The sequence below is a fragment of the Artibeus jamaicensis genome, unplaced genomic scaffold, assembly GCF_021234435.1.
Source record: "Artibeus jamaicensis isolate MK-2021 breed Jamaican fruit bat unplaced genomic scaffold, CSHL_Jam_final contig_410, whole genome shotgun sequence".
Classification (NCBI taxonomy): domain Eukaryota; kingdom Metazoa; phylum Chordata; class Mammalia; order Chiroptera; family Phyllostomidae; genus Artibeus; species Artibeus jamaicensis.
The window spans coordinates 4,291,712-4,314,938 of record NW_026521820.1 but is presented as its reverse complement, the minus strand read 5'-3'; the positions used below and the strand labels follow the sequence as shown (position 1 = coordinate 4,314,938).

Genomic DNA, 23,227 nt, shown 5'->3' with positions numbered 1-23,227 from the left:
CCACCTGAGGCTCCTTCAAAAACTAACAACTTTTATCTCTTACTTCACCTCCTTAACAGCTCCTCACTTACCCTAGGCTCAATCACTTATTCTGTTCCTAGCCAGGACCTTAAATATCTTTTGTCCTGGTTACTTCAATTTAGCCTACAAACAGTAGTTAATCCTAAACTTTTAAAGAAGTAAGAAACAGACCCCCCAAAAGCTTTCTTTTAACCCTATCTCCTCCTCAAGCTAACCAGTAGTCCCTCCTTCCTATAACTACCGATTTTTAAATTGAGTTTCCACTGACTGGTTCAATTTACTACTTACCCTATCATATTCTAGCTCCCGGACACTACTACTTTCTGGGTCTTCTATTTTTCAATGACCCCCAATTGCTAAATTCAATGAATGACTTATTTCAGGTCTTTCTCATACCTCTCCTCTCTGCAGTACTTGATATTTCAACTACTGCCCTTCCTTCAGAAAACTCTTCCACCCTAAATTCTGATACGCCACTTTGCTCTAAGCTTCCTAAAGGCTCATTCTTCAGTGGAATTTCTACTAGTCCCCCAAAGCGATGTGAAAGGCATCCCCTAGACCTCTTTTCTTATTCCTATAAAGCCCTCATTTATATTATCATCCTAATTGCTCTAATCATTGCTTGAACTATTTTCTAAATCTTCACTAATCTCTACATCATCCTAAAACAGGGTAAGCAAACTATGGACTGAGGCAAATCCAGCATACAAGCCAAATCTAGCTAATCTTCCATCTCATTTTGTAAATAAAGCTTATTGAAACAGTGGCACTCATTTGTTTGTGTGTCTATGACCGATTTCGTGCTCACAGCAGAACTGAGTTGTTGTGACATAAACAGTATAGCTCTCAAAGCCTAAAATATTTAGTCTTTTAAAAATATCTTTATAGCCCCTTACAGAAAAAGTTTGCTAATCTCTGTTCTATAAAGTACAATATACCAAATAAATGGTCCTAATAACTTTTCCTGGCTTTGGAACCCAATGCCAGTACCGTTAGTCAGACCATCAGCTCTGGGACCCAAGAGTTTTCTGTGCTTTCCAAGCTCTCTTCTCACTCTCACCAATCCCATTTTTTAGTACACCAAATCAATAGTCCTCAATGCACAAAACCCACTTCCCTACTTAAAATTTTCCCCACAGAAGAGATTTTTCGCAATCTCCAACTTTCTGAATTATTTTTACTGAATTACTTTAGTTTCCCAGAACATACCATGTTGCCTCTTACCTACAGGACCACCCAAGACCTACTAGACATTTTTCTAGTTTCAGCTTAAGCACAGTCATCTCCAAAAAGCCTTTCCTGAGTCTCCCACACTGAATCTTTCTTTATGTGCCCACTCTACTCTCTACATTTGCTTTCACATCTTTTTTTAAACCAGTCTAGCCAATCCTTGAGCAGAGTCCCTGAGACAGAGTTAGGATAATGTTTATTAAGAGCACAGGGTTTTGCCATGACTGGTATGGCTCAGTAGGTTGGGCATGGCCCAGCAAAGCAAAAGGTCGCTGCTTTTATTAGGTTTGATTCCCAGTCAGTGCACAAGCCTGAATTGCAGGCCAGGTCCCTGGCTGGGGGCATGTGCGAGGCAACTGTCTCTCTCTGTCTCTCTCTTCCCCTCTGTTTAAAAATAAATTTAAAAAATCTTTATTAAAAAAGCAGCACAGGATTTAAAAGTAGGAAATCTAAGATGAAATGCCAGTTCTGCCTCTTCCTAGCTGTGTGTTTTTAATAAGCAAACTACTAAACCTATTTTCTTTGTCTCTATAATGGCAGTTTTGTGAGAATTATTTAAAATTATTATAAGCAGAGTACCTTGCATATAGTAAGTGCTCAACAATTATTGGTTGTTATTTTCATTGTTTTACACCTTACACTTGACTCAGGATTCAAATAACTGCTGAGTAAAGTAACTAAAACAAACTAGTTTTACACACATTATTCTCAGCTGTATACCAAATACTTCCTTGTGAACATTTGATTCCCCAAATTCATTATCTTTACTCCCAAACTGCTTCTTTAAAAAAAAAGTTTGTTTATTTATTTTTAGAGAGAAAGGAAGAGAAGGAGAGAAACATCAGTATGTGGTTGCCTCTCGCACACCCCCTACTGGGGACCTGGCCTGCAACCCATGCATGTGCCCTGACTGAGAATCAAACTGGCAACCCTTTGGTTTGCAGGCAGGCACTCAACCTATTGACCCACACCAGCCAGGGCCCAAACTGTATCAATTAGAGTATAGTGACCAACTTATTAAGGTTTGCCCAGGACTTCCAGATTTGGACACTGGAAATCCTGTGTCCTGAAAACACCCTCACTCCTGGGCAAAAGAGGATAACCAATTATCTCTGAGTTCTGTTGAAAGAAATAAAACAAACTTCAATTAATTTAAGAAACAAGAGGAGGGGGCAGGAAATGTACTGGAAGAATACAGAGCAATTCAAAGAACCAAAGGAAAAGGTGAAGAATCAGATCTATGAAAAAATCAGGATGAAAGCAACTCCACAGATGTAGATGTCAGGATTTAATGGAAGATTTCTTCATAGTACTGCCAGAATGAATCACTTAGGTCCCAGTATCAGCTCACTCAAGATTAAAATGCCAGGGACAGCATTTGATTAGTCTAATAGTGTTACTCAGAAAGGGTGAGGCACCTTAATTAATCAAAGGCCAGAACACTAAGATTAAAAATCCCACTAAGAGATATCCAATGGCAGAAAAGCAGCTTCCAAAGACCAAATCGGAATGCTATTTCCTTAAGAAGAGAGAGTGGATTTAATGCCACCATACTAACTGTTGCTTGAACACACCATAAAAGAGAAGTACCATGATATCATTCATATGTGGAATCTAATGAACAAAATGAACTAACAAGCAAAATTGTGACAGATTCATAGACAGACAGCAGGCTGACAACTAGGGGTGATGGGGTTGTTGAGCAAAAAAGAAGAAAAAAGGAAAAACTCATGGACACTGACAAGTGTGATGACTGCCAGGGGCAAGGGGTGGAGGGTGTGGTAGAGGGAGGTGGAGGAGGGTATAACAGGATAAATAGTGATGGACAGAGACTTGACTTGGGGTGGTGAAAACACCCCAAGTGTACAGATGAAGTGCTATAGAAGTGTGCACCTGAAACTGCATAATTTTGTTAACCAGAGTCACCCTAATAAACTCAATAAAAAGCAAAAAAAAAGGCTCTATAACATATACACTATTATTCATGTTATTCTTCTTTCTGTCTTGGCAAACTCCTACACATTCTTCAAGACCTACCTCAGATATGATCTCCCCAGGTATATTTAGTCACTCCCTTTCTCCAAGCTCTCACAGTACTGTGCAAATCATGTACCTATATCATAGAACTTACACTGTACACAAAGTAGTACATGCTTAGGTATCGGTCTCTCCCACTAAAATGGACTTCCCTAGAAGAAGGACAATATTATTCATATTTATAATCTTTGCCATAAACAATGCCTTCCTGGCACACAGCAAATGCTAAATAAATATTTGGTAAATCTGTTATCAAAGATGCCAGGATATATAAAGCATCAAATTAAAAGAAAAGAGGAGCTACAAATAAACATGTGGACAGTAACAAGAGAAAGCTGACAGACTAAGAGCAAGAGAAGGACAGGCCCAAAAATTATGAAGAGCAAAAACTCCACAAGCATAGAAATTAAGAACAAAATTCTGACAGATCTAAGATCCTGAAGACATCACTTAAGTAAAAGCAAAAGCCAATATCCATATGCATAATGATGTTTCTTTTCTTAAATAGAATATAGTTATTTGCTAAATCATATTCTATTTAAGAAGACAGAGAAATGTAAAGGACATTTTCAGAAATATTTGCATTTCAAAATAAAATTTGTTATATAAACAAATAAACTTATAACTCAGAAAACTCACTACGTAGTATGACTACTTTCAAGTAAACATAGTCACAATTTATTTTAACTGTTACTATTGGTATCCTAGGCTATAACAAAATTGTTCTTAATAAAATACTGCCACAAAGTATAGCTACATCCTCTTTATATTCTTAACATTGCTTTATCTTCAAAGTAAAGGCATAGAGACTTAGAAATTAGAATATTAGCCAAATCTTATGTTAAGAAAACGAAAAGTCAATTTAGGAATGGTGTCAGTCATGGAAAGAGAATGCCATTCACTTTGAAGTTACATTTCCTAGATACATTTTGTAAATCTTTACTAGATACCAAGAAGTCAGGTTACTTTTTTGACTTCAAATGTTATCCAGTCTCTATCACATCTCATCCAAATAACAAAAATTCACTTCATCAAATTTAGTCACTTTGACATCATGACATTAAACTATTCTTTATCCTCTCAACTCTCAGACCAATTTTAACATCACTACTGGTGTATATTCTGAAGTACACAGCACCACCAATTGAAGTATTTTTTTAAATCAAAAGGGCTTAAACTGAAGATAATCCAGTCTTTGAAATAACCTCCAGTTTACAGAAAATACAAATGGTAATAAGAAATAGGATAAACAAGTTAAGATACACCACAAAAGCCCTGGCTGGTGTAGCTCAGTAGATTGAGCTCAGTGGATTGAGCGCAGGCCTGCAAACCAGAGGATAGCAGTTCAATTCCCAGTCAGGGCACATGCCTGGGTTGCAAGCCAGTTCCCAGCAGGGGACACACGAGAGGCAACCATACATTGATGTTTCTCTCCCTCTCTCCTTCCCCTCTAAAGATAAATAAATAAAATCTTTAAAAAAAAAGATACACCACAAAGAAATCCAGTAATGAGTACTTTCAGACAGTAACAGTAACAGACAAATCCAGTAATTTCAGACAGTAACAGACAGTAACAATAACAGACAAATCCAGTAATGAGTACTTTCTATTTGGGCAAACCATTTCAGATTGCCAATCCTTGATTGTTTTGAACTTCAAAAAATGGCAATTTTGTGTGGTTCAACTTAATTTAACTGACCTCATTTCTTCACAAATTGATGGCATCTAAAAAATGGCAGGAGACAACCAAAAGGTGCAAGCAACCCAATTATACATCAAAGAATGCATGGATAAACAAAATGTGGTATATACATACCACAGAATATTGTTCAGCCATAAAAAGGATATGCTGACCCATGCTACAACACAAATGAACCTTGAAGACATTATGATAAGTAAAATAAGCTAATCACAAAAAGACAAATATTATATGAGGTTCCTAGAGCAGTTAAATTCATAAAGACAAAAAGTATAAGGGAAGTTGCCAGATGTTGGGGGGATTGGGGAGGAAGAAAATGCAGTTACTGTTTAAGACAGACAGAGTTTCAGTTGGGGAAGATGAAATAGTTCTGTAAATACATAGTGATGATGGTTACACATCAATGAAAATGTACTTAATGCCACAGAACTGTACACTTAAAATGTGTAAAATGGTAACACCTTTGTTACATATTTTACCATAATAAAAAAAATGAAGGAAAAAGCCTGTTCTAGATTCGAGGAGACAAATGTGATATGATCTTATTTAGACTAACTGTAAAAAAAAAAAAAAACCTGGGGAAATTTAAATATGAGCTGGATCAAATATTATTGGTAAATTGTTAATTGTGTCAGAGTGATGTGATATTTATGCAAGAATACATTCTTATTTTTTAGAGAAGTAGCCTTAAGTCTTACTGTAAAATGCCACATCTGCTATGTACGGATAAACAAATGATGAAGCCAATACAGCAAATTGTTACTTATTAAATCTCAGTGATACGCATATGGAACTAATATATGATTTTCTCTACTCTTTCTATATATTAGAACATTTTTATGATTAAAAATAAGAAAAACTTAGAAATTAATTTACTATGCATGTATCTTTATCTCCTAGTAATTTACCTATCATAATAGAAAGTTTGGACCCGATATGGGAAGCAGTAGGAAAAGGCACTAAAAGATTAAAAGTGTCAGTTCAAAAATATATTTTAGAAAAATTACTGTGCTGGTGCTACCTATAATAGATATATTTATTCAAGAAATATTTTAGTGCTTACTTTGTTCCAGCCACTATACTAGGAAGTAAGCAACAGAGATATATAGCTTCTGTCCTCAAAAAGTTCTTAACATAGTAGAAAAAACGGGTAGAACATAATAAAAATATATTATCATAACTACAATGAGAAAGATATATATACTTGGAGTTCTTCCAGGAATGAAGAAGGGTACCTAAATTCAACCTGAGAGTATGAAAGGGATTCAGAAAATTTTCTCAGAAGAGTTAAACCCAGAGTTGAGTATTAAGAGGGGTAGGAAACTAGCCAGGCAACAAGAGGCAGGAAAGCATATTCCAGTCAGCAGAATAGCCCATGAGAACAGAAATAGCACTGGCAAACAGGGAAGGGTGAAATTCCAGATTATATATAAGCATCTAAGTAGTTCAGTGTTGCCAGAGCTTAAAGAGTTGTGGAAGCTGGGGGAAGGAAGCTGACCCTGGGGAGATAACCAGGTAATTAGGGTCACTGAAAAATCTTATAAATTGGAGGAAGAATACCACTTGGAGGCAACTTTTAAACTGCCTGGTAATAAAAGCTGTAAGTAAGCTGAACACAGATTCAAGCTACATGACTAGCATCTGACTGAATGTGGAAGATGAGAAAGGAGTCCAAGAAACCTCTCAAGTTTCAAGTTCAGGTCACAGTGAAATTGACGATGCCATAAACACACACACACACACAAAAGGAAAAAAACAAAGGCATAATATAACTTTAAACACTTTGAGCTCAACAAACTGATGTGATGCTCATGTGATTTTCAGCAGATTAAAACAGATTTAAATTTCCCCACTGCCTCCAAAATGGTTAAAACTATTAAAGAAGCTGCTGATGTGAGCAAGAAAAATGGTGTATACAGAAATTCACAGATAGAATCCCAAGATATGGTCACATTCAATGAATAGGAATAAGAGTTGGCAAAACCAGCTTAAAAATAGTAATTAATCAGGTAGAAGGACCAGGAAAGATTATATGCTATTAATACATTTAAGAAAAGATAATTATAGTATATCTGCTATACAACATACAGATTCCTGAAAAATTTCATGTTCTGCAAAATCAGGAAGAAAGAAGAAATACATCAAGATAGTTGAAGCAATAAGCACCTTTAGACATAACATACAGTTAAATGAAGCCAAGAAGCAGAACATGGGTCAATGGACAATGTGCATACTTCTGGGCTTGCTGTGTTCAACTGTGTTCCTGTCTGACTTCAGCTGCTTGTGTTTAATTGCTGTTACTTGGGAGTGCCAAACAGTTAATGTGCTGCTAAGAATTAAATAAGAATCAACATGAATTCTGCATTAAGTAACATCATTCCTCTTTACCATACAAGTATGAGTTAGTTCATATTACAGAAATACATTACAGCAAAAAACACTGTCAAAGGAGGGGTAGCCAACAGTATCACTGCCATGGAGTCAACACCAAAAGTAACTATTATATCTTAGAATAATATTGTGTTTTTCACTCCCAAACAGAGTGTTTTCAGGTATATATTATCTACTCTCTCTTCTCAAAGAGTACTTACTAAATTTTATATACTGATCACAAAATTATCTGTCATATCATAGCCCAAGGTCTCTACTCTCACTGAGCTTCTTGACAGAGCCAACATACTTTAACAGGTATACACACACACACAATTTGTTGTACCTCACAGCAATTAATCCCAAAGAGGCAAAGGAAAATTTACTGAGGAAAGCATTAGAGAGAAGGAAAAGAAAAGGAAATGGTAGTGATAAGTATGTTATTGGTCAACCAGGAAAGGCTCTACTGAGAACTTCTAAAGAGTTTTGAACTAGAATGGCATGATTTGACAGAACTGTCATCTTGGTGTTCCAAATATATATGAAGGAGTCTGAATTGAGAAAGAAGTTTGCCAGAGTGAGCGTCATTTAACAGAGAGCAAAAGAAGGTATATAGGAAAATAGTATGTACAAAGGCCTAGAGAGGATATTGTACTGATTACTTCCAACTCCAAATACTTTATCAGGGCTGGCACAAAGAAGATAGAAAGAAAAGTGGTAGGTAAAGTAGAAAAGATAGGGCCTTTGGTGGAATTATGTGTGGCATGCTAAGGAGTTTTAATTTTATCTTGAAGGCAGTGGGAATGATCTTACCAGGAAAGTTAGACGAAAAGATTTCAGAAAAATCAATCCACAAGATACAATGGTGAAGGAAGATATGAGAAACAGGGAAAAATGGGTGCATTATCATACTTGTAAGAGTGAGAATAACAGGGGCCTAAATTAGGACACTGGTAGAAAGGTTGGCAACAAAGGTAAAAATATAAGGGCTCATCAGATGACTAACAGAAAAATGAAGGAACTGAAGAGAAGTTTTAGGTTTAAACTGTTAAATAGTACCCTCTACAAACAGAGCTTCCAGAGAGAGTACTAGTTGAATCTGCAAATGTGAAAATATTTATAAAAATACCGAGCATTTAGAAACTAAAGCATGCAGTTTGTGTTAAGCCCAAGAATATAGGTTACTATTTTTCATTGAAACCAGCTAACTAGAAAGTTTGCAAGAATAAAAAGGAAAAAAAAGGCAAATAAAACAAATGACGAATAGAATGTCAAAATTTTTATTAGCAAAGTTTTAAAACAAAATAGGAATTTCTGTGATATATTTAAGATTTCTTAAATATTTTCCCCATAATTAATTTCCAGATGTGCTTCACACAGGTTAAGTCTTAGCCTCCAATCAGTGGAGAAACAGTACAAAACAGTGAGCAAGAGCTCTGGCTTTCACATAAGTCTACTTCACTATAAGTCTCTGTCACTTATTTCTGTGATTTAGGGATTAGTTCAAAACTGAGGGCCTCAAGTTTCCTCCTCAGTAAATGTGGATAGTATCAGTATGTACTTCACAGGATTGTTATAAAAACAGATAAATAACACATAAAGCATCTGGTAGAGATACACTATAAAGAGTCAGTAACTGTTAAGATCTTAAAAATAATTTTTATTAGTTATTGTTACTGAGGAAAATGTTACATCCTTGAGGTACACAGGTACAAGGAAAAGTTGACCTGGATGGCATTTACCTGAATGTTTGAGTTATAAGTGAATACTTGTAACTTAAAAAGTTTGTTTTGTGCCCTGGCTGATATAGCTCAGTGGATTGAGCGCAGGTCTGCAAACCAGAAGATCACGGTTCAATTCCCAGTCAGGGCACATGCCTGGGTTGCAGGCCAGTTCCCAGCGGGGGACCCACAAGAGGCAACCATACATTGATATTCTCTCCCTCTCTCCTTCCCTTCCCCTCTAAAGACAAATAAATAAAATCTTTTTTTAAAAAGTTTGTTTTGTGTACTTTTCTATAACTGTATTTTAAAAGTTTTATTTTTAAAAAAGAAAAAGCCTAAGAACCAATGTCTTATGTGAAAATGTCTAGTATTAAAACACATTTCAGACCAAATAAAAGCAATTATTCTCACTCTATGATTCCTAGTTTTAGCTCCAAATCTATTCCCCCAACCCAAGTTCCTAACTGCTATCAGTGATAATTACTCCCTCCCTTACTTCCACCTATAAATTTCAGGATAACCTTTATCCCCTTTGTCTTCCATGACCTTTACACAGTAGAGGAAGAGAAAGGAAAAAGAGGAGGAGATGCAAATCCTCATACCATGTTATGACCATGACCATCCCCAGTCTCAATTTTTGGGAAATTCATATACAGGTATCCAACCTTTTGGCCTCTCTGGGCCACACTGGAAGAAGAGTTGTCTTTGGCCACACATTAAATACACAAACACTAATGAAAACTGATGAGCAAAAAAAGGTTGTAAGTAAATCTACAATTTTGCGTTGGGATGCATTCATACCTATTGTGGGCCACAGGTTGGACACCCCAAGGATAAAAGCACTATGACTCCAGAATTAATCCCAGGCATTACTGCCAATCACCTTTTTCCATTATTCTAATCATATTACACCTTTTATACTACCCTGAAATAAATTCTTTCAGATCTCCCTATCAAGAAGTTTCCAAGCAACTGTTTGCCACAGACATATTCTCAGAACACTACAGTCTCATCTCTTCACTCTCTTCTTTTTCACTTGGATTTTCAACTTCTCTTCTATAAAACCATTCCTGACTGAACGACTATGAAATTACCTCTCCCCACTCACAATTACCTTGCATAACTCTACACTTTTATTTTCTCTAGAAAATATTTATTTTATGTTTGCACCTAGCATCTAATCTATAGATCAGCTGAGTATTTTATCTTTAATTTGTAATTTTTTATCTTTCATCTATCCTATACTTGGAAAGGCAGGAAAGCCTGATGATCACAACTATTCAGTCACACATCTCTGTTGTAGTATATAGTTTCTAATGGGTAAGACAAAATTAGATATAGTAGCTTGTCCTAAATCCACAACAAAGGCATTTGACTGGATTTGACCCTAGTTTACCCTTTAGTCACCTCTTGCACTCCCTTCTCTCAACCCTACTGCATTCTCCCAGGACACTTCAATTACTGCTCCCTCAAGTCTATAATGCCTTTTCTTTGCCCTCTCCCTTTCCAGAATAACTTTCTTTAATCTTTCAGAGTATACTCCCATTCATCCAAAAGGAATCAACTAGAACATCTCCCTGGAATACTCAGCTCCAATTTAGGATCTCTTATTTTTATGCATTCTCACAATACACATATTGATGTACTGCACTGTAATTATTCATTTATTTTCCTTTCACTCTGACTAAACTATAAACTTCTTGAAGTATAGACTGCATTTTACTCCCTTTTATATCCCTAAGACTTGACATTGTTAGACACCAAGTAGACAATTAGTGAATTAATGTCCATACCCACTTTGTGACTTTGTGTAGGCTAGGCACTTGAGTTTCCTTAAGCACACTTGAGTTTCCCCATCCAAGTACTTTCCTACTGGAAAGTGGGGATAATGTTCTACCTATCCATAAAGTTATTCTATGGATTAAATGAGGTATCATAAAGCCTTATTTGAATAACTGTTATTTCATGCCTTAGGTACCCTAATGTATCCTGGGAAATGTAACATTGTGACCAATATTTTCAGGCTGAAATGCTTAGTTAGCAGCCATGAATCTAGAAGTCACTGGTGACATTCCGGTGATCAGCAAATATTTATCATGTACCTACAGGGTTGGCCAAAAAGTTTTCCATAAGGTGGCTCTAGTTGTGCTTAGTTGTCTTTGACTTCATTCAAAACAATCTAGTTAGATTGTATTGTGACAGCTGTCATAAAAAAAACAGCTGCACGTTAAAAAAAAACAAAATTGGTGAATTTTTGTGCAGCCATTTTAATACTGAAGATGGAAGAAAAACTCAACATTTTCAGCATATCTTGTTTTATTGTCTCAAGAAAGGTAAAGCTGCACCTGAAACACACATACACAAAAATGTTGTACAGTGTAATTGAGAAGGTGCTGTGACTAATAGAATGTTTGTGAAGTTTTGCACTGGAGATTTCTAACTGGACAACACTGCTCCACAGTTAGGCAGATCACTTGAAGTTGACAGAGATCATATCAAGACATTAACTGAGAGCAATCAACATCATAAGGAGAAAGCAGACATAATCAAAATGTCCAGATTAATAAAGTTATTGGTGAAATGAAAAATGTGTCTTTTAATTTATGGAAAAAAATGAACTTTTTGGCCAACTCAAAAAATGTGCAGGAGTCCTTACTAGGTATCATGGAGCTCCCAAAACAAAATAGAGGCAAACAATATGATAAAAACCTGTCTCAATATCCAAGACAGGAAAGAATTTTGTACAAATAAATGGGTATTTTTCAAACTACTTCAGTTTTGCTCTATAATAGGGGTAAGCTTCAAGAACAATTACTGATAGAGAAAGTTCCAAATTAGCCCGTATTATAAAGTGGACCAATAACACAAGGCAATTCCAAAATTGCTTGCTGCTATTCCTGACTTTCACTTTTGCTTAAAAGTATTTCTCACAAAAGAAACTTAACCATGACCAGGACGAGACAGGTGACCTCCATTTGTCTTATTCAAATAGGATTTCCACAGTATTTCCTTGGGTTTCTTTTTTCTAATTGGAATTTAATTTGGTAGCTCTGAAAAGTGGTCTGGGTTTTGTTTCTTTTTCTACAAAACAGAACCTTGAACCGTGTATTTTCCACAACACTTCCTCTCTTTAAGAGAGGATAAAATGCGTACTTCTTACTTACACTGACCCCTTAGCAAGAATTACAAAACTGCAAACCATGTCACCTAGTATTAGAAAAGGAGGCTGTGGACTTAAAGAAAGCTACTTTTCCCTTAACAAATCCAGAGGTCAGCGTCCCAATGAAGTTTATGCATTAAGCTAGATTGTTTTCAGTAGCTGCAGAGACCTCTATTGCTGCCTCAATAAGCCAAGTTTGCAAATAGTACTTGCTACTGTCACCTGAATGAGACAATGGCAACATGTTGTGTAGCAACAGAGTGACATTAATATTTACACTTTTGCAAACACATGGCAAGAAACTCTACCAGTTTGGAGCAAGATGCATTAAAAAAGGCAGTATGAACCTATGTATCCTATTTATTTCAGTAAAACACGTCAAAAAATTACCCTACACACCGCCACTACCGGCAAGAAATGCTTAGAAAACTGGTCCTGTCAGCCGAGGTCTGAACAACCTCTCTTCCAGTGCCTCATCACAATAGATGGTAAACTATTGTCCCCCTTCAGTTTGCTCCAAATGCCACTTAACAGGAGTATGAGCAGGAACAGCTTAGCAAGACTGCTCCAAAGGACAGCACTGGAATATAAGAATATGGTCCAGGGGCATCCTACTACCCTTCCCCATCTACTACCCTCAAATAAGTCAGTTATTCCATTGGTTCCCACCCGCCTTTGCTGGCCGCCACTGCCCGCCTGGGCCCAGTTCCCAGAAGGTAGGTGCGGGCACCAGCAGAGCCTCGGCTCAATGTGCGACAGTGCAGGAGGCAGCGAGTGACTGCGCCAGCGGGAGACAGCACCGACAACGTTGGACAGCCGCGACCTCCCCCTCGGCTGTGGGATTGAAGGAGAGGGAGGCAGCATCCCTCGCGAGGCCCGGCCCGCGGACCCCGCCTCAGCTTCACAACCCCTCCTCGCAGACAGCAGGCCGCGCCCGCGTGACGGTGCCGAAAACCTATGCATTTCCCGGTCCACGCTCCCGCAGCTCCAGAGGGTGGCTGCAAGCCGAGTCCGGTCGCCTGCTCCGCCCAAACCTGGGCCGCGGTGACGCGAGGCGGCGGCCAACTACGACCCAAAGCTAGCGAGGGCCAACCCAGCGCCGCTGGCCACCCGTCTTTCCCCGCCGCCTCGGTGCCGGCGCGGCCAGACCGCGAGCCGGGAAGGCCCAGACCGAAGAAGCACACTCACTTCCACATCACGGCCCTTGTTTTTAAAGCTCTTGATGCGGTGGTTCTCTAAGCCGGGATTCTCGGCCATGGCTGCGCGTGGCTCCAGCGGCGGCTAGTGCTGCGGCGGCGGCTGCTGCTGCGGCGGCTGCTGAGAGTCTGAGTGCGGGAGGGGGACGTGGAGGAGTGAACCAGGGGAAAGAAGGGAGAGGGGCAAAGGAGAGCACGTTCCGTGACGCCTCCGAGCGCGAGGTGGCAGAAGCGTCTAGGGAGGCCCAGGCCGACAGTTGGGTGGGGCGGGGTGTGAAAGAAAGGGCGCTAAGAAACAGTGCGCGCCAGAGGAGGCTGGAGTCACGTGCCCGCGGCGGCCACGGGCCCGTAAGCTATTCCGGCTGGATGTATCCTGTGTTATTGGTGTGCCCCCGCCTCTCTCCATCAGAGTCTCTCAGTAAACCCTGCGTGAATTTTATCCCAGCAACTGAGTCACACTTAGCGGCTTTTACTGCCGTCCGGTGACGCTGATCTGCGGAGGAAAACTACACCTCCCAGCGTGCCTTGCTCCTGCGGGGTGGGTAATTTCGGCGTTGATAAAACTAAGAGAATGCCGGGAACCCGTTGCCCTGGCCTCGAGGCCCCACCCCCTTCAAGGCCGTCCTTGGGCGGGGACATGGGAGGAGCTTACTGGGAGAGGGCTCATTGTGTGTGAGCTCTCTGGAGTCTCCCGAAATATCAGCGACCCTCAACATCTGTTCCTTGTCTCTGTTTTGGTTTTATAAATAGCACTTATTTTCACATGACATATATATGTGTATGCATATAATATGTGTGTTAATATGTGTTATCTAGCTTACCACACAGGAATTAAGCTCAGGAACATTGGTTGGTTTATTGTTGAATTCCTTGCGTCAAAACGGTGCTTGGGGCCCTAGCAAGGTACCTCAGTTGGTTAGAGCATTTTCCCATACACCAAGGTTGCAGGTTCAATGCCAGTTAGGGCACAACCAGTGAATGCATGGAAGGGTGGAACAAGTCAATGTCTCTCTCCAATAGATTAAAAAAAAAAATGAAATTAAAAAAACGGTGCTTGGCATGCCATGCATACTCCATAAAAATAGTGTTTTAGCGTCTCGGTTTCCATTCTTCTAAGCTCAATTCTGCAACTTCACTCTGGCAATTCCTGCATTTCTGCCCCCAACATCTCTTGTTCCATGACCACGCTTAATCTTCTCAGCCTTCAAGAAGCAGTCAAGCACTGGTCTCTCCAGTTTAGCAGCTCCCCTTTGGGTCATCTGAGAAATACCTAGGAGAAATTTGGATCCAAAACAATGATAGAGAGTTGCTTTCTGGAGCAGGTGAGATAATTCGGTTTCAGAATCTATGACAGATAAAGGCAGATATAATGCTATAGTACAATGCAAATGTTAATGGAGTTATTCAAAGGCTGGTAGAAATAAAAACCATAAAGAGATTAAAGAAAACATTCTTTCAAGGCAAAGGGGTCTCAAAGAGCCAGAGGTTCAAGGGTCATGAATTCAGAGGTCTTTGGTGGCCAGGCTATGCCTGGGGCATTTGTTTTGTGAGTAGTGAAGTGTGGACCGTTCATAAACACAAGCCCATTAAAAACTTTAGACTACTATGACCTATTGGGTTGTGGGACAGTCTTGCTAAAGATCCATTTTTTCCCCAAGAAAAACCAAAAAGCTAGGTTTTTTTTTTTCATTTTTAAATGTCAATTCACATTTTTTAATGCAGTTCAGTGAATCAACCACTTAAGAACTCCAGGCCCTCACTATGAAATATCTGATCCCAGTCCAATCACTCATTTAAAGGGGAAAATACACACATACACCCTTATAGCTTAGAATGAATAGATTACTTCAACTCTACTTTTTAGTGCAAGAGAAGTTCTCCCTTATTGGAAGAAAAACTTCCAGATTGTTGCTCAATCTCATAATTTATTAAGGCATTCTCTTTTCAGTTTACTTTATCCCCTGCTACCACTTCTCTTCATTCTATTTGCTGTCCTCAAATGTATAAGTCATGTATCATTTTAGAATTTTAGACATACTATGTGTTACTTACTATGTGTTAATCATTGCCATAACTGTTAGGGTGGTCAGCAATTCGAGCTGTGAAATAATTCACAAAGGGAAGAAAGTGTAGAGAACAAAGTTTTTATTCACTCTCCAAGAAAGGAGAGGGGCACAGTGTGGAGAGATACATCAGCACTGAGGGGTAGGAGCTTTAAACTTTTATTGAATTATAATCAGATTTAAAAGGGTGGGGGATGTTGCTGTTGTGTGGCCCCTGGTCTGTTAGGGCATTGTAACACCAGGCTGCAGTTTGTTCCAGTGTTATATGCTGCCTGTGGCTGTAGGGAGAGGTTAGTCATGTTCTGTTCTTGTTTTTCAATAATTTCCAGTCCTAGGGACAATCTCAGAAGAGTAAAATGGCAGTCATGTTTAACAAGGCCATAGGCTTGCTAGGCAAATAGTGCTAAAATAGCAAATGACACTGACTTTATCCTTCCAATAGCACCAGGATATATTTGTAAACAAGACAGCCTGGTTCCTGCCTCCACATAGCTTTGTGTATGTGAGTAGACTGATAATAAAACAAGTTATCATCCAAAATGTGTGGTGGGTGTCAAGATTCATAGCAGGGAGATATTTATAACCTGCTGATCCCAAGATTCCTAATATATGACGGCAAGATTGCAAATGGAGGTCCACATATTACATATCTAAATATTGAGAAGTTATAAATCAAGTTTACAAACTGAAATAGAATTTAGTCTAATCTTTGACATTGACATTCTTTCTTTACCACTTGTAAGTCTGAGTTTGAATTTAAATTTCCTGATTTCTTAGACTTCTGCTTCAAAATGTGGTGGTGCAAAGAGGTCTAGAAGACAGACCTCAGCCCCCATCCTACTTTTGTTCCCATTTTCTTCTATCTCCTAGCCCCATCCCACACTAGAGCAGACCTTAAGAACATATGTCTATACCCTTACCCAAAAGGTTCAAGTCCTGCCTCTCACCTCCAAAGCTCTATTTACATTCCCCTATTTTCCTCAAAAGATGCCCCTTGGGCCCTGGCTGGTGTGACTCAGTTGGAGCATTGTCCTGTAAACCAAAAGGTCACAGGTTTGCTTTCTGGTCAGGGTATATGCCTAGGTTGTGGGTTTGGACCCTGGTTAGGGTACATAGGAGAGGGAACCAATCAATGTTTTACTCTCTCACATTGATGTTTCTCTCCCTCTCTCCTTTCCCCTCTCTCTAAAATGAATATATATGTCCTCAGGTAAGGATTAATAATAATAATAATAAAAGATGCTCCTTGGCCTTTTATCAAGCCTGGGGTGTCAAAGCAGTGGCATCATATGCCCCCAGGAAGACAGACCCAGGAAAGAGGCCTGGGAAGACCCTGAAAGCAAGCTTTGCCATTTGAGCAGAAAATCCTAGGGCCTGGTACCCAGAGCTGGGTCTAGAGGCACAGTGAGCATGACTTCATAGTCCCGTGTACTCCGCATGGGGAAAGGTATAGCTGAAGAGAGCCAGAGTGAGGTCCCTAAAGGCCAGGGTTCAGAGCCAAGCCCCTTCTTGTCTGGGTCTAATGCAGTAACTTTTACTCTTTGCCTTTATCCCTGGTGATTTAAACATCCACACGTCTGGTACCTTGGCCTCAGGGTCCCTCTGTATTCTTAATTCCAACAGATTTTTAGCACTTACTTGTAGTCCCCACCAGGATTTGGAGTACTTAGTATCTGGGAAATTAGTACCTCTAGTGACTTAGATTTGGTACTTCTCATTGTCATTAATCATCTCCTCTTTCCCTTACTCAAGTCCTTGCCTTTGCCCTGAAACTTCTCTTGACAAGTCTTCTAAATGGATTTCTTTTCCAAGCATATTTTGAATATCCACCACATACCAAGCATGGTATTCATTAAGCACTTTATCAAGGAGTTCTTACTTAAGAGATAGAGGAATAGCAGCAGAGCTGAAACAGGAAGGAAGGGCACTCTGAGTGGTCAGTTAAATTCTTCTTCTTCCTCTGATGCACTACTCACCTCCCTAAGGGTCAGTCAGGTGGCAGTATACAGAAGGCAACATAAAACCAATATATCAAAAACAGAACTCATGATTTACCTCCTAAGTCAGCTCCAACAAATCTGACAAATCTGTTAATGTCTGACCATTCTTCCAGGAACTTTACTCAAAGATGAGAGCCATCTTTACTCCTTGCCTCTCTCTCTCTCAACTCTATCATATAGTCACCATGTTAATTCACCATTCAATGGTTATGAAATCTGGCCCTTTTTCCATATCACTCAAGTTTACCTTAATGCCTCCTAACCAATTCCCTTGCCTCCTCCAACCTCTCCAAAACAATTTGAATCACCGCTTTAAATCTTCCTGACTTTACCTCTTCTTTGCATATTCAGTACAGCCCTCTCCCTCACCATTGTTTATCAAATAATTTCTGAACTCCTCAGACTGGTGGTTAAGATTATGGGCAATCTAGTCACAGTGCAATATACTTTTCTTATTTCTGAATTCCTTACAATAGCTTATGCATTAGCTAGCATGTTCTATCACCTTTCCCAAATATGTCTTAACCTTTCTACCCATCATATTCTTGCTATTCAATTGCTTAGAAAGACCTGGCCCCAGATCTACCTGTAAAAATTAATCCTTCTTTAAATACACATCCATGAAGCTTCCTCACTGTGGTATATTGGAGGGGCCTTCAGAATCTGAACACTCAGGTAGGTCCTAGGGCTGACTTCTTATTAGAGGAAGTCTGGGCAAGTCACTTACCTTCCCTGAATCATTTCCTCATTTACAAAGGAGAATTCTAAAATCACTTGGGTGTGTGTGTGTGTGTGTGTGTGTGTGTGTGTGTGTGTGTGTGTGTGTGTGAAAACCAAGTTCTAAACACTTAGTTTTTATTTTAGGGAGAAGGGAAAGAAGGGAGAAAGATAGGGCGAGAAACATCATTTAGTTGCCTTCTATATGCACCCCAGGTGACCAAACCCACAACTCAGACATGTGCCCTGACCCGGAATCGAACCAGCGCCCTTTTGGTTTGCAATACAATGCCTAACCAACAGAGCCACACCAGCCAGGGCTGAAAATCAAGTTCTAAAATATATGTCGAAGTGCTTTGAAATTGCTCCATTATATCTTCTTTCTCTGAATCTCAAACGAAACTCTTTGCCTACTGTTTTGTATTGCTGCAGTTTGTATAGTCTAATTTTTCTCAGTTACCTGAAACCCTTAAAATGGCTTGTACACATTTGTGTCCCACAGCCTAGAATCATTGGATATTATGTATATTTTCTGAACAAATAAATGAATTAACAAGTGTCCCACTGTGCTCATAATGCATCACGTTCCCTCCGTATCTCAAATGCATACCAAATTACCCCTAAATCAATGGTACACTTTCTCAAAGTTATTCCTGTCATATAAGAAATAATGACATTTTGTCTATTTCATTCCCCTCTAAGAGCACCTGAGGCAAAAGGTGAACACAGAAAACTGAAGAAAATGACATTTAATTTCATCAACCCAACCACCTAGCAGGGATCTTAAAAACTTTGTTAAAGAAACCTAAAATAATAATGAGTTTTCATTTACTGAATACCTGCTATGTGCCATGTATATACATATATCATTTCTAAACCACCTGAATACATTGCATGTTTGAGAGGACAATATCAATTTCTCTCTCTCGAGCAGGTGGATATTGAGGCTCTGGTTTGAAGTCCTGGAAGGTTCTGTGATGCCAGCAGGAGCAATGGAAGTGACGAGAGCAAAGAAAAAAAGTGGTTTCTGGTGCAGCCAATGTCTGAGAGAGTGATAACAAAGACGTCCAGCTTCTCAAAGAACAAATACAGTCCTTTGGTTCTATGAAAACAAGATCTCCTTTCCAACAATGTCCCATGAGGGGACATCAGTCATGGAAATAGATATGCCCAGCAGAACAACTCTCTCATCATCCACGAGTGTTAGTAGCACTAGACACAACATTGTGACAGAAAGGTGAAAAGTCAGAGAGGAAAAACCTAATAAGTTCTTAGAAATAACTGGGGACATTTTGGAGGAGGAGGATGATAGTGTCTGGCCATTGAGCATGTGTACATAATATGTGGATAATACAAATAAGGTGACTTCATTTTGTAGTAATAGGTAAACTAGCCTAGGACACACACATTACACTTCAAATCTGACAGATATACTCAAACTCTTTTTTTCTTTCTTTTTAAGTATATTTTATTTATTTTGCTATTACAATTGCCCCATTTTTTCTCCCCTTTATTCCCCTCTGACCTGTACCCCATCCCACAAGCATTACCCCCACTAGTTCATGTCCATGGGTTGTACATATAAGTTCTTTCACTTCTCCATTTCCTATACTATTTTTAACATCCCACTATTTTGTACCTACCATTTATGCTTCTTATTCCCTGTAACTTTTCTTCCTTTCTCCCCCATCCCTGGAAAGGACCCTCCATGTGAACTCCATTTCTGTGATTCTGTTCCTGTTCTACTTGTTTGCTTAGTTTGCATTTGTTTTTGTTTTCATTTTTGTTTAGATTCAGTTGTTGATAGTTGTGAGTGTGCTGTCATTTTACTGTTCATACTTTTGATCATCTTCTTTTTCTTAAATAAGTTCCTTTAACATCTCATATAAGGGCTTGCTATTGATGAACTCCTTTAATTTGACCTTATCTGGGAAGCACTTTACCTGTCCTTCCCTACTCCATGATAGTTTTGTTGGATTGAGTAGGTGTTTGGATGTAAGTGTTTGCCTTTCATGATTTTGAATACTTCTTTCCAACCCCTCTTGCCTGTAAGGTGTCTTTTGAGAAACCAGCTGATAGTCTTATGGGTACTCCTTTGTAGGTAATTTTCTCTTTTTCTCTTGCCACTTTCAAGATTCTCTCCTTATATTTAATATTGGGTAATATAATTACCATGTGCCTTAGTGTGTGCTTCCTTGGGTCCAACTTCTTTGGGACTCTCTGAGCTTCCTGAACTTACTGGAAGTCTATTTCCTTTGCCAGATTTGGAAAGTTTTCCATCATTACTTATTCAAATAAGTTCTCACTTTCTACCTCTTCCTCTGCCTCTTTGGCACCCCTGTGATTCAGGTGTTTGAATGTTTAAAGTTGTGCTGGAGGTTCTTAAGCCTCTCCTTATTTTTTTGAATTCTTGTTTCTTCATTCTGTTCTGGTTGAATGTTTATTTCTTCCTTCTGCTCCAAATTGTTGATTTGCATCCTAGTTTTCTTCCCTTCACTGTTGCTTCCCTGTACATTATTTTTTATTTCACTTTACATACCCTTCACTTCTTCCTCTTTTTTTGTGACCATACTCAACCATTTCTGTAAGCATCCTGATTGCCAGTGTTGTGAACTCTGCATCTGATAGGTTGATTATCTCTTCAATGCTTAGTTCTATTTTTGGGGCTTTGATCTAGTCTTTCATTTGGGCCACATTTCTTTGTCTTGGCACACCAGTTACAACATATGGGGTGGAACCTTAGGTATTTGCCAGGGTGGGGCAACCCATGTTGTTGAGTTATGGTGCTGTATGTGAGGGAGTGGTTAAAGAGGGAACAGTGCTGTTTGCTTGGTTCTTGGCCTGATTTCAGTCATTTCCCCCATAACTCACAAGTGAATTAGAGCCTTCTGGTGCTGATTCCCTGGTGGGTGGGTTTGTGTACATTCTAGGACCTTGTGGGTCTTTTCTACAAACTCTCCTATAAAGCTAGTGGGAGTTTCTCCCACTGCCACAACTCCCCAGATTTTTACAGCCAGAGGTTTTGAGGCTTTCTTTCCCCAGCGCTGGAACCCTGGTTTGCTCAGTCCACCTCAATGCCTATTTGTTCCTCCAGGTTTATCCACATGCAAACGTCGGACCACCAGCTGCTGCCTTGTCATGCTTCCTCTCCACCCAAGTTGCCTATCTCTGCCCCTCCTACCAGCCTTAATAAATTTTTTTTTAACTCCTTGACTGTTTGACCTCCATATAGTTCACTTTTCTGGCAGTTCTGGTTGTTTTTTGTTTTTAAATTTGTTGTCCTTCTTTTGGTTGTACAAGGAGGCAAAGTATATGTACCTATGCCTCCATCTTGGCCAGAAGTCCACAAAATTTTCTTTTTTTTTAAATTCTATTTTATTGATTATGCTGTTACAGTTATCCTGATATTTCCTCCATTGCCCCCCTCCACCCAGCACCCCCTGCTCCCTCAAACAATGTCCATTGTTAATGTCCAGGAGTCATATGTATAAGTTCTTTAGCTAATCCATTTCCTATACTGTACTTTACATCCCCACATCTATTCTGTAACTACCTATTAGTACTTCTTTTATTTATTTATTTTTTATTGATTATGCCATTACAGTTGTTCTATTCCCTTTTCATTCCCCTCCACCCTACCCCCCGTCCTCACCATTACCCCCCCTTTAGTTTATGACCATGTGTCTCAAGTTCTTTAGATTCTATATTTCCCATGCCATTCTTGCCCCCCCATCTATTTTCTATTTACTGTCTATACTACTTATTTTCTGTACCTTCTCCCCCCTTCTCCTCTTTCCACTCCCCTGTTGCTAACCCTCCTTGAGATCTTCATTTCTATGTTTCCACTCCTGATCTAGCTGTCCTTTTAGTTTGCTTTTGTTTTAGGTGTGGTTGTTAATAACTGTGAGTTTGCTGTCCTTTTGTTAGGGGCTAAGGGAAATAGTCTTAAGAAAACTAAGTTGTTTGTTCAACCTTAGCTGCTTGCTCAAGCTTGGGTGGGGGGACTGCACCCCCACCCCAGGGCAAATGTTCCAGGAAGTTAAGCAGATAGCTTCTTGGAGCATCCGTTGGGGAGGGGGGAATTTTTACCCCTAGCATGAGCCCCTAGGCCAATGGCTAACCTGAGCAGGAGCTGTTCATGAGCCCTGCCAGCCAATCATCAGCAAGATCACGAGCCCTAGCATAAGCCCCTGAGCCAGTAGCTAACTGCCACCTTTTGCTTCTGGAAGTTGCTTGCTTGCTCGCTTCTATAAGAACCCTAGCCTGTAAGCGTTAGGCGCGACTCTCCTTTGCAGCCATTTTGGCACTCGTGTGTCTCCGGAGGCACCCCGAGAGTTCGCCCCTGTGCAGGTAAAACTTTGAAACTTTGGCCAATAAAGTTCCATCATAACTCCTGAAGGCTTCCAATATTTGCTCGCACTGGGGTATGTTACACTTTCACTGTTCATGTTTTTTGTAAAACAAAAATGATACAGAAATGATACAATGATACAGAAAATGTATCATATCTCTGTAATATATAATGCTTCATGGCATACGGAACATTTTCTCTTTTTTTCTTCTTTTTTAAATTTTATTTGATTTTATTGGTTATGCCATTACAGTTGTTCTATTCCCCCCTTCATTCCCCTCCACCCTGCACCCTCACCTCCACCATTCCTCCCATTTAATTTATGACCACATGTCTCAAGTTCTTTAGATTCTATATTTCCCATATTGTTCCTGCCCTCCCCCTGTCTATTTCTACCTACCATCTATGCTACTTATTTTCTGTACCTTCTCCCCTCTTCTTCTCCTCCCACTCCCCTGTTGCTAACCCTCCAAGAGATCTTCATTTCTATGGTTCTGCTCCTGATCTAGCTGTCCTTTTAGTTTGCTTTTGTTTTAGATGTGGTTGTTAATAACTGTGAGTTTGCTGTCCTTTCACTGTTCATATTTTTTATCTTCTTTTTCTTAGATAAGTCCCTTTAACATTTCATATAATAAAGGCTTAGTGATGATGAACTCCTT

At 39.4% G+C, this 23,227-nt stretch overlaps 1 protein-coding gene across 2 annotated transcripts in view; it reads right to left on the bottom strand.

Annotated features, from left to right (window-relative positions):
* KPNA3 (karyopherin subunit alpha 3) overlaps positions 1-13,894 on the bottom strand; it is a 112,867-nt gene extending 98,973 nt beyond the window's left edge. The window contains exon 1 of one of the 2 annotated variants that reach the window (XM_037159344.2): positions 13,430-13,894. In XM_037159344.2, coding sequence (XP_037015239.1) covers positions 13,430-13,498 — 69 coding nt within the window. In that variant the 5' untranslated portion in view covers positions 13,499-13,894. The remainder of the gene's footprint in view (positions 1-13,429) is intronic. The other variant, XM_037159345.2, reaches the window with a different exon arrangement.
* Positions 13,895-23,227: the final 9,333 nt, after the last annotated feature.